At 48.5% G+C, this 16,644-nt stretch overlaps 3 protein-coding genes across 3 annotated transcripts; 1 reads left to right on the top strand and 2 right to left on the bottom strand.

Moving 5' to 3' along the window:
• Positions 1-1,676: 1,676 nt before the first annotated feature.
• On the bottom strand, positions 1,677-7,178 carry LOC127312573 (zinc finger CCCH domain-containing protein 46). The gene is made up of 11 exons (XM_051343099.2): positions 6,875-7,178; positions 6,516-6,750; positions 6,329-6,411; positions 6,127-6,225; positions 5,947-6,040; positions 5,332-5,549; positions 4,890-5,146; positions 3,655-3,823; positions 3,125-3,188; positions 2,101-2,241; positions 1,677-1,997 (listed from the first exon to the last, which is right to left on the bottom strand). Exons 1-10 carry the CDS (start codon positions 6,916-6,918, stop codon positions 2,194-2,196), a joined length of 1,311 nt encoding a protein of 436 aa, XP_051199059.1. The 5' UTR covers positions 6,919-7,178; the 3' UTR covers positions 1,677-1,997; positions 2,101-2,193.
• Positions 7,179-7,407: 229 nt separating this feature from the next.
• On the top strand, positions 7,408-7,984 carry LOC127317787 (uncharacterized). The gene is made up of 3 exons (XM_051348377.2): positions 7,408-7,579; positions 7,657-7,819; positions 7,926-7,984. Exons 1-3 carry the CDS (start codon positions 7,453-7,455, stop codon positions 7,981-7,983), a joined length of 348 nt encoding a protein of 115 aa, XP_051204337.1. The 5' UTR covers positions 7,408-7,452; the 3' UTR covers position 7,984.
• A 647-nt stretch (positions 7,985-8,631) lies between these two features.
• Positions 8,632-11,493, bottom strand: LOC127312572 (uncharacterized). Its single transcript, XM_051343098.2, has 9 exons — positions 11,297-11,493; positions 11,001-11,192; positions 10,379-10,881; positions 10,067-10,166; positions 9,913-9,972; positions 9,737-9,829; positions 9,516-9,635; positions 9,058-9,382; positions 8,632-8,952 (listed from the first exon to the last, which is right to left on the bottom strand). The coding sequence occupies exons 1-8, from the start codon at positions 11,486-11,488 to the stop codon at positions 9,062-9,064; spliced, it is 1,581 nt and encodes a 526-aa protein (XP_051199058.1). The 5' UTR covers positions 11,489-11,493; the 3' UTR covers positions 8,632-8,952; positions 9,058-9,061.
• Positions 11,494-16,644: the final 5,151 nt, after the last annotated feature.

The raw sequence follows: 16,644 nt of genomic DNA on the forward strand, positions 1-16,644 counted from the left end.
TAAAGCTACTTTGCTTAGCTCATCTTTGTCTTCTAGCTCTGGAGAGGATCTTTGACCAGTCTTGCTGACATGCTCTTCTTTCCGGTGACCCGGTACCTTTTCTATCCGGTTCCGGTATCCCTCCCCTGAGGATACCGGCTTAGTCCTGCTCAGCCAACCGCCTATCTTATGCTCCGGTATGAACATTTAACCGGTATCCTGATGGCTCAAACCATCCGGTTTGGCATGCCTTTGGCATACCGGGGGTCATCCCCCCAACACCAAGTCATCGAGCCAATGGCTCGTTCTCACTTTGCATGGAAAGTTGGGGTTGACTTATAAATCATGTTTTCTTTTATTTATATTTAAGTATCCATCTTTCGAATTATATGGTACTCGCATTAAGCATGGGAACTAAGACGGCACTACGGAAGAAATATGTGAGAAAAAACCCTCCACGATTCAGAGCTTGCTAAAGGAAAAAAAAAACGACCACCGACACTTTTTTCTTCGCAAAAAAAACATCAGCTTTTATAGAACAGCGTAACGAAAAACACAGATTCGCCGGTGTAAGGAATGTGCAAATCAAAGAAGCCTACGAAATCCTCCAACAGAACTATATTCAGTTGTTTTGAATCAAGAACTTATTTAATAAGTGTGACATTATAGACGGACGAGTTAGTCGGTTATCCCACTATTAACTCCCTATTAATTGTCCAGTTCACTTGGCATCATTGGATCGTGGCAAGGCAATCAATGCAATGCATTGGATCGTGTCGAGGGACCATGGAATGGAACCACAACGAGAGAGATGGTCGCCAATGTACCATGCAGGTACTGGCCCCACTTGCCATGACCCGGCCTGCCTGCGTGAAAATGGATAAAAATAGCCTTTTTAGGAACTCTGGAACAAATTTAATCAAATTTGTGAAACTTTTTTACAGAATTCCATTGTTTTAATAATGTCCGAGCTAGGACGGCATGCTAGATAGCTTGACGCTTAGGTTGAGACGTTATGCTAGACTAGATAGCATGACGTTCTTGGTTGAGTTGTGTGAAATTTTTGTAAATCCTCACACGGAGAAAGCCGCGCGCCTTTTTTTTTTTTACATGGCGTCTCGGCTGATGCTTTCCCTCACACGATCTCCTTGCTCGCGTCGTACTGGATCTACAGTGGAGACGCTCATTTCGATATAGAAGACCTTCTTCATGGTCCTACTTCCACTTCCACACGCTGTTCACCGTCCACTTGTTACTTTTCCATTTTTTTGCCAAGCAAACATGCAGTTGTAACACGCGTAGCTGCAGCCCCAGTACGTGTACGTCCTGCACGTTTGCAGCGAGACAGCCCAATAATTCGTTGCAGGAAAACAGAGCTTGTCGTCTGTGTGTCTGTCGGCCTAAAACTCCGCGAAACGGAACGAGGCGAACGTGGGCTTCAAAAGTGTTGGCATTGAATGGAAGGATATGCCGTCCCCTGTCCAGACGTGGCTCGTAATGGCGGACGGTCGCGGTTGGTAGCTGAGCAGGAGACGACGAGGCCTGTGTCGTCCATGGCTCACGCGTGGACGTTTTGCCTGCGCGCGTGCCCATCTCTCGTGCTCTTTCACAACGTACCCACTCTCGGGAAGGGGCGGATACAGAGATACATACAATTTGGCTCCATACAATCCAATTTCTTGGAACTTAGCAAAAAATAAATTTCAAAATTTTCAAGTTTCGAAAAGCTCATGCAGGCATGATATGCCCAACAGGTACGCGTCACAAAGATAGCTCGGCAGTTATTTCACCTTCCACATGATGATGTACCAATGTGGCAATCCCGGTTTACTTTGACTGCTCAATTAGTTTGTTTCCAGCCCTAGTTTGTCTTCTAGGCAAACACTGCATCCAGCTTTCACTTACACCTAACATCCTCCAGCTTCTTTCTTCGTATCAGAGTGAATACGCTGTGACAAATGGCATACAAGAATTCGACCAAGGTCCAAGGAGGCCTCTTTCTCCATGTCATCAGGGAGCTGCAACGTAGCAAAATAAATAAGCTGTGAGAAATGACACGCAACAATATGTTGGGAGGAGAAAGACACAAACGACACTGAATTTGTTCGATAAGCAACATACCTCACAAGAGAAAAACTATGAACAATTGATGATGTCATCAGAAGAGACCAGTAAAGAGAACTGACTGCATCTTCCACCCAACGACCCAAGTTCTCAAAACACATGGCTAACATGCCTCTGTGGTGGTTCATCCAGTCGTATCTGAAAAAGAGCTTCATGTAAATCAAATGCCGCAAGCTTCATTATAGGAAACCCACCAGATATGAACATTATTATAGCTATATGCAGTTTCTCATGAAAAAGATGCTGTAGCGCGAAAAATGCCGAAGCATCCAGACACGAGAATGTGAGCTCAATATAATAGTCAGAACATACAGTAAGCAAGCATGTCCTAATAACAAAAATGCAGTGCCTTGGAACAAGTAAGCAGCAAAACCTTGTTGTGCCTGACATCAGTTAGATGCTAGGGATAACAGACTAGCACACATGCCACAGCTTGTGGATGATGTACGAAACTAAATGAGCTTTGCCTAAAGGACAACAGAAATATACAGAACCAGAAAACCCAATTGTGTGTGACCAAACATTCTCAAGAAATAAAACAAGGAGCTTAGTACATATCCTAACAGAAGTGTACACACTTCATTCAGAATTTCATGAGAAATCCAAAAGCATCCAGACACAGAATATGCACTCAATATAATAATTCGTACTATCTCCAATCCAAATTAATTGACTCAACTTTGTCTAGATATGGATGTATCTAGACGTGTTTGTTGACTAGATACATCTATATCTAGACAAAGTTAAGTCAATTAATATGAATCGGAGGGAGTAACATACTGTAGCAACCACATCCTAATAACTAAGATATCATGCCTTGGAAATAAAAGCAAAATCTTGTTGTGCGTGTCATCATTTAGATGCTAGAGATAACAGACTGCCACATATGCGATACCTTGTGGATGGTGTACAAAACAAAATGAGCTCGCCTGAAAGGCCAACAGAAATCTAAAGGACCGGAAAACACAATTGTATGTGACCAGACATTCTTAAGAAGTATAGAAGGAAAAGTATTTCACACCTGTCCAATTGTCCATTTTTCCTTCAGCCAAATACTATCATCCTGATTTTCATTTTTCTTGTCTCTGTTGAATAAAGGTAAAGTAAAGATAAGCACAAGCAATCAAACTTCTCCCTGCTACCTAATAATAAAGCTAGAAACTGAGTAATCAAAACCGAAAAAAGTAACAAGACACATTATATTGTGGCTAAGCAGCCAACTCTGATTGATATGTTATTTTACATTATATTATTAACTGAGTAATCAAAACTGATAAAGTAACAAGGTACTTCTTTTTTGAGCCGAACAAGGTACATTATAATGTGGTTAATCAGCCAACTCTAATTTATATGTTATATGCTCCTAAAATAATAGTAGCACTGAGCATAATGTCACCTAAATGGAGTTTAAATATTGATTCCAACTTGTATAAATACTAAGAAAATAACGACACTTCACATTATATGAAAGTCTGTGCATCGACTTTCTTATCAGCAGGTTACAGTTCTTGTCCAAGGGACATTTAAAATTAGAACTATCACAGAACTTACTCAACAGGTGCCTGGTCCACTGCACTTGTACGAGCTGCCATCCCACTAAGTAACTCTTGCGATTGCCTATCAATGTCTCTGTTATTGGAAGAAGAGGTATAGTTTGGAAAATTGCTGTTGCTGGACATGCTCCCAAATGTTTGCCTTGACATCTGGCTTCCAGATGCATCTGCATGTTTCGAAAAATTAAATGGCATTCCAATACAACAATATTTAAAGATCTCCCAAAAGGATAATACAAACAAATATCCATAAACATAAGAGAGAGACGAAAACTATATGATCTATTTCAAACAAGATTTATAAATGCTTAATATGCAAGGCAAAGACAAATCTTTAGAACAGGTGCAGCATATTTAAGGTAATGAATATGCCTGTCAAGTGGTAATAGTTTCACTTGATGCTAGCCAAAACGCCATCTTCTTTCATGTAACAGTACAAATTCCTGGTATGGTCTAACAATTAAGGCAATGTTAGGAAATTTAATCATTCGTATATATCATTGCTCAAAACAGTTTTGCCATGCATCAGTACAGGACAAGGAATATGTGCGTTCTGATTCCCCTCTTGGTTCCACATGGTGCACAAACATATGAAGAAAACATCCTTTAAAACCTTACCAAAAGTGATTGTCATAACAACCATTCATCAATAATTAACAAAACTTAACTAACAGAAATATGAACAGACCAACAACATCTAGACATACGATAGACACGGACAGTTACAAGTAATCTGATTCATCTCTGGCAACACATCTATGGAATCACTCTTTATGGTGTATTCATGCAATCACTTTTGGTTTGAGTAGCATATTAACATGGAAAGCTCAACTTACTCTACGCGAGAACAAGTTGTTTGAGTTCAAATGGATTCAGTGCCAAGAGCTTAATATTAACAAACAAGAGAAAATCTGACATATGATAGAGGATACAAAACTTGCATTTTCCAAAGAGCAAAATAATTTCTTTGATTTTTTCTTCAAATGGACTTTCATCTTGATCATTTCACTATACCCATTTGTATGAGGTGTACAGATGATTCATGACAGTTGGGTGGGGACAGCAAGTAAAAGAGAAAAGTATAATACAATTTCTAGGCCCAACACATAATAAACCTTTTTTCCAATTGCTCTACTCGTTAATAAATATACACACCAGAATCATGAAACTAGTTGGAACATGGAAGAACAAAGAACTAGAAGCATAATTGCATAGATCAATTAAGACATATACCTTGAACTCCAAATTTCATTCCAGCATTGCCAAAAGTAGGGGCAGCAAAGGATGGTGTAGACGTCGTAGACTGACCAAAAGTAGGTCTGGTAGACTGACCGAAAGTAGGTTGGGTAGCCTGACCAAAAGCAGGCTGGGTAGGCTGACCAAAAGCAGGCTGAGTAGGCTGACCAAACGCAGGCTGGGTAGGCTGGCCAAACGCAGGCAGGGTAGGCTGACCAAAAATGCTATTTGTTGGCACTCCTGGTGTGGTAGTTCTGCATAAGATGAATTTGTTCAAGTTATACACACAAGCAGACAATAAACACAACCAATCATATCGAGGCAAAGAAAAACATGACCAATCCTATTCAAATAACGATTTATGGTCAGTGAGTATTCTGAATAGAGCCAGCTTCTAACAGAATCAACAGTTCATTCAAGACCATTGGCAGAGGATTACCTTGCCCCAGACCCTAAATTAGTTGCAGCTCCAATTTGATTGAAACTAGTAAACACGGGGGGTCCATTAGTTTGAGAACCACCAAATGATGAGTTATTTTTCACTTCAGGGAAGGAGCCAACAGTTGGAAAGCTTGGAGTTTGTGATGCACGTGTACTGCTCAGCAAAGTATTGAACTCCGCTAACTTTGCATTTTGGAGATTTCTTTCTCCCTCAACCTGAAGAAAGAGAAAACAACGAATGAGAGGTTGTTCTTTAGAAAATGAGAAACATCTAATTCAAAGTTAATAATGACCAGACTCTTTTTTTAAACTAATAATACTTTTTTGGGGGAAAACCACAAATAAGAGTAGGAATACTTTCATGGGCACAAGACCAATGTCTAAGAAAAGTTTTCTCATATGTCTACAGCTCCACCAAAAGACAATAAATCACGAAAGGGGAACACATCGGACTCTGTAACCATTTGCTAATGCAACAGCATTGCCCTAGTCCCTTTGAGGTCAGAATGTGCAGTTGCAGTTGAATTAATGTGTGACCACATACTTCAGAGCACAAAACAAAAATCATGGAACAGGGATAGAAGAGAGGGGTTGGTTGTGATGGTAAGCTTACTATTGACTGCAGAGGATGCCCTTGCTTGCCCTGTTCGTATGCTTTAGCTCTCAGCTCCTCGTAGCTAACATCCCCCGTGATGTCACAAGGGCCACTGCGTGTGAACAACAAACAAAATGTTAAGCAAATAAACATTCTAGAGTGCCTAAAGCAACCCTGAAGCATAAGGAAGTGCTTTACCTCCTGAGATGAGCATAACAAGTAAGCTTCCAGAGAGGAGCCTCGTTCTTGAAATCGTCAGCTATCTGCTGCCTGCAGGACGCGGGGTCTGTACAGGACCTGAGAAACAGAAATTCACAACATCGGTGACCCACACATAACTAGGAACGAACAAGCAAGATCAAGAATATTATAGCATTGTCAAACTGCATCAGGGACTCACGTGTGGGCTGCCTGCGCTGCTGGCTGCGCCTCCGGCTGCTTCGTCGCTGCCGAGGGATCCCTCACCCACTTGTTCTGAAAGGGCTGATAACAACAATTCACTAGTCACACACAACGGATCAACATGAACGGCAGAACTACACGCAATTGATGAAGAATCAAATGCTTCCCCATTGGGGGCGACTAACCATTGCCGGGCCAGGAGCGTTCCGCGGCTGGGAAGCACCGCCGCCTTGCACGCCGAACCCAAACCGGTTAGGCTGCTGCTGCTGCTGAAACTGTTGGGACTGCGCACCGAACGGCTGCTGCTGCGGCCTGCTGGCGGCGCCGAATCCAAAGGGGTTGGGCTTCGCCTGCTGCTGCTGCTGCTGCTGCTGGTTGGAGGTGGCGTGCAGGTACCTGCACTGCGCCCCGTACTTGCAGCTGCACAGAGGATTGTCCAGAACCCAGCGTTACAATCCACAGAACGGATCCTTCGGAGGTAGGGCGAGAGCAACGAATCGGAATCGCGCGGCGGCGGAGGGAGAGGGAGGGAGGGATCCGGTACCTGCCGCGCTGGAAGTTCCTGCAGAGCTCCTGCCGCCGGTTCATCGCCGGCGAAGGGTGGGGCGAGTACCTGGATGGCTGTGGGTTACTGGGTTCGGGGACGGTGATGGGGCGGGGAGCCTCTAGGGTTTAGGAGCCTCGCCGCTGCGGAACACGACCAGCCGCTCCCCGCCTCGCCAGATACCCTCGGCCGCCACGGAATTAGCGTGGATACGACGCAGCAGTAGGCGGCGGCGGCGGCCTTCGTCGCCGTGAAGAAGCCGGAGTTGAGTTCGGGTCGCGGCGGCGCGGTAATTGGTGGGCTTGCCTCAGACTCTCAGAGGAAGAAATCGACCCGTTCGAGGCGGTGGGCTCGTGGGCCGTGTTTCAGTAGCGGGTGGGCTTCTACCGGGCCGTGAAACTGTTCTTCCCGTAACAGCAAGACGCGCCCTCACCACACAGAGTCCAGCGCGGCTGAGTGGCTGCCCAGAGCAGAGCACAGACCACAAGGCAAGACCACGGCGCCGCGCTGCTGTCCTTCGCCGGCGCCACCGTCGCGGACGAACGAGCCGCGCCGTTGTATCTCCATCTGCCCCGGCGATGGCGTGGCTGGGCCTCGCGCAGGCGCAGGCGCCGGCGGTGGTGGCGTTCGCGCTAGCGGCCACCATCCTCTCCACGCCGCCGCCGGGGCCGGAGACCTTCTCCAACATCCCGCCGACGCTCTCCGGTACGTACGCGCCTAACCCCATCCCATGACGGCGCCACGTGCCGCTGCATTAACTGATCGGTGATGTGGTGGAGCAGGGGACGACATGGCGAGGGTCCGGATCAAGCACCCAAAGTCGGCCAAGGCGCTGCAGTGCGTCTCCAAGTGCGTCGCCACCTGCATTCGCGGCGGCGAGGGGCCCCTCAACGTCAGGAAGCCCCTCGTCGTCTTCAAGGACCAGTTCCGCAGCCGCCAGTACTGGTGCGCCACGCCGCCTGATTAAGTTTCCCTATTACTTACTGGAGGCTGGAGAGGCGGCGACTGATGAACTGTAGTATCTGAATGTGCTTCTATGCAATTTGTGCAGCCTGACAGAGTGCTCGGAGATCTGCAACCTCATCAAGGACGGTGAGGATGGGCCATGACCACCAGGAGAAGTTTCTGGCCATGAGGAGCGGCAGGTACGTTCAGGCTTCAGAGATAGCTGCTGAGGGAATTGTTCACAGGGAACCAACCGCGCCTTCAACTGGAATTGATATGCGGTACAGAGATCAAACTAGGTTGTAAATGCAGAGTCGCTAAATCGTTCAATGCGAACTGCTGAGGGAATGAAGCATCCTGCACCATGTCACTGAATCTCCACTTCTTAACACTTTTTCTGTTTATAATTGTACATGACACAGGATGCAGAACCAATACAATTTTACCATATACATTATGTCCGGGCCATGAACAGTACACATACAAACACCATGAGCAGATGCCTTCAATCGGCAGCTTCTTTTAAATTTTGCTACTAGTAGACATCATATACTCCCTCCACAGAGGGAGCACATACACCAGTTTTCACTGAATTCGACGATAAGTCGAAGCCTAGTACACCATGCTCAAGATTTACATTTGAAGAATCTCGGACCATGCTGGAATTTTTCTTTACTTTGTACTACTATTCTTGCCTATAATTGTACATGATAACATGACTCATGAGAGAACAGAACCAATACATTTCAGCATATACATTTCGTCAGGACCATAAACAGTACACATACAGAGAGCATGCATGGATGCCTTTAACCGGGATCTTCGCTTTCATTTTTCTAGTCGACAACATACACGAAATTTTGCACTGAATCGACAAGATGTCGAGGCGAACTAGCCTACTAAAACATGATCAAGATTTACATCTGACACCTTAGGACACCAGTTTTGCCAGTTTTTAACCCAGCTGTTGCACAGTGGTTCAGTGTTGAAACAAACCTGCTGCAGTCCCATGATCACTGGATATAGACCTGTTAGCCCGAAACACACGTGTGCACTTGCTGGAGCAGCCTGGTTCAACCGCCAACAAATAGGGCTTGCTTGCAGAGGCGATGCTGTTGTTTTCTTCAGTCAGTCTGATACGAAGCACATACATGTCAGCAGAAGAAGTGGAAACACACCTGCTGGTGCTTAAGCATTCAGAATAGAGGCTTTAAATGCTCGAGATTAGTATAGCTTACCAGTTCAGTTTGATGATCCCATATCAGGCAGGAAGAGGTACCGAAACCGAGAATCAAACGGAATGATGCCGAAAGTCCGGGTGCCTAGGAGGCTTTGCCGCCTCCGAGACACACAATGCTCAACAAAAGTAGCCTGCTGCTGGGGCAGAAAATGTGATATCCAGATAGGGAAGCTGTTGTCATCAACAAATCCTCGCGCAAAACAGTGCAGCATTTTAGGGATCAGAAGCTTCCCCTTTCGGCTCACTCCTACTGATGCTCTAATAAAGTCGCGTTGTGCATCCTGGAGCTCTTCCCTTACGTTGCTGGCGGTGTATATCTTCACCTGCGGGGATAGTCAGTACTCAGTACCCAGTTAAGTCCAACGAAAAATGTTGCAATGCAGGTTACTTATAGCATGAAAAAAGGTAGTGCTACATTTCCTATCAGAAGTCATTAGATGAGTGATCCAGGCTTACCGCGGGAGAAGAATACATTCCACAGCTCAGAGCAAACGTCAGAAGTGGTTCAGGTGCCGAAATGCAGAACTTCTTGTGCTCCTCGGGTGCCTTTATCTTCTGAAGAGCAAGAAGCAGAGCCTTCAATGAAATGTAGAGTGAGTTATAGTAAGTTTGCATTCATGAACTGAAGGTAATCAAACAAGCAAAATTGTCATCAAGATGCACAGCAGTTGACGTACCATCTGTGGTCTGTGATTCGGTGGTTTCATCTTCAAAATAACATACTCGATGAATGCTGCACTGAATGAATTCCCTCCAATTGTGTACGCGGCCTAGAGTAATATTATTGCAACAATGTTAAGACATGAAGCATCATAAAGTGTGGAACGAACATGAATGAAGTTCTTGAGCAAACCTTTTGCATTAGTGAAAACAGTTTCATATCACTTCGTGGAACACCGTAGGCAAGATAGGCCTGTAAAAAAGAAAAAGCACGGTCAATAAATTGAGATTCATCGTTGCAACCAGAAAGGCTACACAACCGAATCGAGTTAATGAAATCGCCGTACATGCATCAACAATGCGTTGTACAAGTTGATCCAAAACGCCAATCTCGCGTCGTCGTTGAGATGAACAGGGTTCACTTCTGCCAACTGCTCAATTAGCAGCCTGCACTCCAACAACAAGTATCCATCAGTATTTTGTAGTGAATCCTCAATCAAGACTAAAGCATCATAAGAGGTAAGAACCCTGTCTACGTCTTATGGTATTCAAACTTGCAATTAGAGAAACCTATTCCTTGGCTAGATAGAGTGAATTACAGTTTTGTTTTGAACACTGGTCACTAAGTAGCAGTCAGTAGACTCTGACAATAACAATACCTGAATTTCCGTAGCGACTCTGCAGCATAGTCGAGCTGCTTCTTCCCGGCGGACATCCAGGAAACCTCAGACGCCGCGCCATAGCTCCCGATATCCGCCCAGCTGAGCTTCTCCCTGGCCTTGTACGGATCGAAGACCGTCTCGGAGGCGAGCAGGCTGTTGTTCTGGTTGAGGTCCACCTGCGGGCTCTGCACCCAGGAGGAGATGGCGGAGGGCTCGGCGAGGGACCAGAAGGCGGAGATCCCGCTGGGCGACGGGGCGGACCGCTGGCTGTCGAGGGAGGAGGGGTTGCTGCTCGTCCTGGGCCTGGAGGCCTCCCTGCGGGAGTCCGAGAGCGAGATGAAGATGTTGCGCATGCAGCGCACGATGTCCTCCGACAGGCGGCTCGGGTCCGCGCCCCCGCCGGCGCAGAGGGTCGTTGACGAGAGCTGCCGGTGCAGTGGTGGGGCGGCGGCGCAGGGGTGGACCTTGTCGCCTCTGCTGGGCTTCACGCTCGCCGCGTCCTGGATTGTATTCATAGTGAGGTGAAGGTGATTCACAAATAGATACCGTGGGTGGATTATTTGGCGGAAACAGCGAGAGAATGCAGCGACAAGGGGACGGGGGAGGAGGGCGCGCGTACGTCGGTCTCGGATTTGGCGGCGCGGTGGGAGCAGCAGGCGGCGGGCCGCTGCCGCTGCTGCTTGGCGCGGTACTCGACGAGGCGGCGCTCGTTGCGCTCCTGGGTGAGCTGGAAGTGCAGCGCCACCATCTCCTCCTCCAGCTTGGCGACGCCGGCCTCCATCGCGGAGATGCTGGCGAGCAGCTCCTGCGCCTGCAGTGCGGCAGCGGCGAGCGCAGCCGGGCAGACTCACGCACTTGTTAGCTCATTATCGCCCGATACATTTGGCAGCGGCGGCGGGCGGGCGGCGCACTTACGTGGGCGGGGAGGTATGACATGTCGGCGAGCGTGACGGCGGCGTGGTGGAGCGCGTGGTCGAGGATGGCGTGCAGCGCCGTCTCCTCCCGCAGCACCTCCTCCAGCCGCTCCACCTCCCGCTCGAGCTTCGACCTGCTGCCCTTCCTGGTCGGCGCCGCGGCCGGCCTCGCCTTGCCCCGCGGCAGCGGCATGGCCCCGGCCGGAGATTGGGGTCCGCTCCGGGGAAGACGGTCGGAGCGAGCTGCGACGCGGAGCAGCTGGGGATGAAATGAAGCGTGCGTGCGCTGCCGGGTGTGTTGGACTGTTGGTTGGGTCAGCCTATTTTGGCGGAGGAGACCGGAAGACTGCGACGGCAGAGCAGCGGGTAGTTACTGAGGGGAGAGAGGAGCTTCAAAATTTGAAATGCTCCCTCCGACGTGTCGCTACCGGCGTCTATTCTATGGCGCGTGGAAGGGGGCGGGGAGAGTGGGTGGCCGAACTCGCGACTCGAGGCGGCGACACGACGAGCGACCTCGCTGGCTGCCCACTCCCGAGCGCCACAGACAATGCCAAACCGAACCTCACCTTAGGGACACTGGGTAGGGATGGGGGCTAGCAGTAGCAGGAGGTGGATTCAGGTTCGAGGCCGCTACCGCGCGCTGGCCGCCGAGCCCAAGGCGACGCGCGCGGTGGCTTTGTCCGGCGCGGTTGTTCCTTCCCGTGCCACGCTTTTGTTCTTTTTACAGGTAGCCTTCCTACATTGTTTATCGCTACCGCGGGTAGTGGAGCGGTGGTCGCGCCCCAGCTTTCCTGTCCCTCCCGCCCGCCAGCACGCACGCCGCCCGACGACGAAGACGACGACGGAGCCCGAGACGATCCCGATCCGTCGCCACCCCGACGGACCCATCCGTTCAAAACTTCAAAACCTGCCTTGCTTGCTCTCGACGGAAACAAAACGTAAACAACCAAACAGTCCCTGATCCTTCTCGCGCGCGCTGCTGCCAGCTGCGGCAACACGCAGGCAGAAACTGGTCCTACCGACCAGGCAGAAACACGCATGCGGCCGAGCAGCAGCTACGGCAATGAATACCGGTGACCGAATACACCTACCGGCTACGGGCTAGTTTCCTTGTAGTGCACTCTCAGATACCGACTGTATTTCCGGAAATCCGTAGGTAGCAGGCTTGTTCCGTGCTGACACATGATATGCATGGTAGATTTTGGTCGATACGATCGATTATCCTCGTATTTGTTCTTCCGATTTGTTTGCGGGCTTGGTAACTGTACATTGGTTCGATTGGCGTTGGATTTTGCCAATTTGGCCAGATGCACTATTTAGGGTTGGATCGACTCAACAATTCGGGGTTTATGCACTATTTAGGGTTTTATCTATGGCCTACGATTAATTTGCATTTTGTGCCCAAGATCCCGGTGGGTTGCATGAATGCAGGACTACTATGATTGATCCTAGACACAAGATGCTAAATATTAGATAACTTTTTGCCACTGCCGATAATTAATCTACACCACTTGTAGGTGAAGAGATGGTCGATACGACCGTCTCTTTGTTCTCCATGTGCTATCCGTACCATCCATGCCTGGGCAAAACTTAACATATGTAAAAAAGACATGTAATCATTGGCAATAGAGCAAACAGATGTTTTGTGTTAAACATATATTGCCTCACATGACGACACACAAGGTAAAGAGATTCTCCCCACGATCAAGTCGTGGTGCTCAGGCACCAGCTCCTTCCCCACACAAACCCTAGCGTCGTCGCTCGCCGCCCACCATCTCCCCAAGTGCTCCATGGACAGTTCTATGGGCCACCGTCGCAGTCGCCAAGGCAGAGGCCTTGGTCCAGGATCCCCACCCCCTGAACGCTCGCCGTCACCGGACTGCTTCCCCGAGTTCTTCGAGTTCGTCGTCCTCATCAAGGAGGACCCTTTGAGTTCAAAAAGGCTCCCGAAGAAATTCGTGCAATATCTCGGAGTCCGGAGCTGGCTAGCATGCACTTGCGGGATGCGGGATGCGAGCTGCTGCTTCTATCGGTGGCCTGTCGATGTGTTGTTCGAGGGGGAAGGCCACATGTTCCTCCACACTGACAAGTTTGCCCGTGCCCATAACCTCGAGGTCGGCTGCTTGGTGAAGTTCAAGTGGTAAGGCGATGGCGAGGTCAGGGTGCAGGTGTTTGACGACACTTGAGATTGTTGGGTCGCACAACCGCTTCCTAAATTGAGAAACATATGCCGGCATTCTTCATAGCAATGTGCCAGCACCCAACCGGCGTCTATTTGGAAATTGTACTGGAGTCTATTTGGAAAGTCGTGGTGGAGATGCTATGAGTGGCACGAGGAAAGAATCACGGGAATGGCCAAAATGTACTGCTGCGCGCTGCGGCAACACGCACGCACCGGCGGAGGCGGCGCGCCGAACGAACGAACGCCGCAGAGGCTGCCGCTCCCGGCAATGAATACCGGTGGCCAAATACACCTACCGCTACAGCCTACTGCTGCGCCACGTACTTTATGTTTACTCCTATACGCCGGCCAGGCAGAGGCTCTGACTTCTGACCAGTGTCGTCGCCTCGTCGGTGCCACAGTACTACATTCACTCCGCCGAACGGGTTCAATGCGACCGACTGGAGTGAGGAAGGGTTACAGTTTGCGCTTGGCCCCGCCCGCAGTAAAGACAATCTTTGCATGTGTACTGTATGTGTGTATGTGCTGCCGGAAAAGCAGCACCAATGAATGGTCAATGAAGTTTGCCGGTTCAGCCCCGAGTCAACACAGAACTTGGTGCGTCGCGTAAAGATACACATGGTTGAAAGCGCACGACTTTCTCTGGTGATCTCGCCACGGTCCCTTGGCTTTTACCAAGAGGGATTGAAAGAAGGTGACATCGTTTCGTTACTAGCCACCACGCTTTGTCACGTGCTCCCTCCATCAAGGATTATGAGGACCGGGAGCTTTTTGAAAATGTTAGAAATTATAATGCTTATCTTATTTATTAGCCATTCTCATCCAAATATCCAATGCATGCTCTCCTTTTTCTCTTCTTCTACTATGCATGTAAAACTATTGGTACATGCACTAATTATTGATATTGAGAGAAGCAATGAGTTTTCTTGATCTTAGCAAATTGACCCTCGTGCCTTACACGTAAGTAGCTTGACGAGATTAGGTGAGGGTGCGCTTACGATGTCTCACGCAAAGTTTATTTTTTCTTACCGGCAATTAAGGTTCCCTAGTTTTCTCGCCACGTGCCGATTTTGGCACCACGGCCCGACACGATCTGTAGAATCTTTGTTTTTGAAACGGAATGAAAACGGACGGAAACATTGCTTTACCGTTTTTCGTTTCCGCCCATCTTTCCGGAACTGGAAACGAAATCGAAAACCTAGAAAAACGAGTATGGAAACGAAAATCACCAGAGACAAACACGGGGCAGATACCGAATAGATACATTGCGAAAACGTACTTTCACAGCATAATGGTGGTACAACCTTGGTATGTACACTGAGAAGCACACATAAATAAGTAGACGATAATACACGGATCATCACTCAACGATGCGAGACAGAAACCACAGCGGTGCTGGCGTGGCCACCTCATAGCGTGGTAGGAACACGTCGCCGATGCAGCTAGACGGAAGGCGGCGTGCTCAACCGGGTCTCCTGGAGTCATCGCATTGTGTTACGTGTCGTCTTGGACTGTAGGCGGTGTCGTCTTGGACTGTAGGCGGTGGTCTGGCTACACGGGGTGCATACACACAATTATACTAATTAACAAGGTTAGTATTTAGTGGACTTAATATGTGGCTTGGCCTCGTTTCATGTGTAAATATAGTTCCCTAGTTGTATGTATTCTATGAACTACCAAGAGCACGGGTATCTCTAGGTTATACTTACGAAAAAATTTCATGTTTGTTCAATCGGAATTTCCTTGTTGTTTCCGTTTCCGTCAGAAATTGCTCCCTTGTTTCCGTTTCCATTTCCCTTTATGGTTGTTCCCGTCTTCGTTCATTTTCCCATTTTTCTATACATTTACTTTTTCTTTGGAAACGAACGGAAAGTTTCCGTTCCACTTTCAACCTAGCGCCATTCCATGGCAACGACCCAATAGGACATAGCCCAATGAGACGACACAAGTGGACATGTGTTTGTTTTGCTATTCAATTGGTTCCATTTTCAACCTAAATTTAGGCTAAATTCGCGTCTAGCCAGACACGTCGTGGACGGCTGCGCTGTCCTTCCTGACCCACAAAACGGCGACCCACTCTTCCATTACACCCTTTCTGACCCTCAAATTCCATGCCAGACGAGCCTCCACCACAGCCTCCCCTGCCACCACCCCCGACTATGTCGCATCCCTGTTGAAGCCCAAGAAGGAGCTCACACATGGGAAGAGAGCCGTCGAGAGCAAGAAGTAGGCGGACTGAGGATAATGAAGACAATTTGGAAGCAAAGAATCCACCGCCGTGAAAAATGCTCACCGCACCAGCACCCTGCCACCATCGATGCCATCACGGCCCCAAGTCGCGCAACATGACCTCCTAATGCTCGATCGAGGAGCATGCACTGGCCTAAGCCATGGCCACCGTCAACACTACGACAACCAGCTCGGGCTTGTCTTTGAACTTCGCGCCTCAGTGGCCCGACTAGCCAGTACCCTCATCATCGGCCTACGGGTACCTTCACGGACACACCCCACCAACGTCTCGATTCTCTACCTCACCTCGTGACGGCTCGCCAGAGATCGATGATTTTGTGCCAAGGGTCTACGTGGTGTTGTCTCTTGATCTTAACACCCACCTATGGTCAACGACTCACACATGATGCAAAGGATGACCCCTCAGGTGCTCCCCTCCGGCAACCTCCAAGATGCCGCTACTTGTTCGATGAAATGCATGCCCAAATGTCGGCCCCGACGGTAGAAGATCTGGCGTACGACGGTGAGGATTGTGTCATGGAGGACATGATCAATAAGGGTGTCCAAGAGTCTCAACAATAGAGGTTCTATATTGAGGATGATCCATTGTTTTCCCATGAGCTCACTCAACAAGCTCGTGCACGAACGAGATAGCAAAGCAAGAGGACATGAGCATACACAGAGGATGGGGACAAATTGCTTTGCCATACATGGATAATATCTTTATAGTGCCGAGCAAAAAGAAGAAGCATATGGCTAGGAAGATAGTCCATCACTAGTTCCATGAGCATAGAAAGTTTGAGCCCTACAACTTTAAACGCGATTAGATTGAATTATTGATTCAAAAGTGGTGAGGTTGCCACGTCAATGGCCGGTCTGTGAGTGGCATTGCCAAGAAAGATTTGCCTTTCGTTACAATCGCATTGTGGTGTGCCACA

This window comes from Lolium perenne, chromosome 7 (assembly GCF_019359855.2).
Source record: "Lolium perenne isolate Kyuss_39 chromosome 7, Kyuss_2.0, whole genome shotgun sequence".
In the NCBI taxonomy this organism is placed as follows: domain Eukaryota; kingdom Viridiplantae; phylum Streptophyta; class Magnoliopsida; order Poales; family Poaceae; genus Lolium; species Lolium perenne.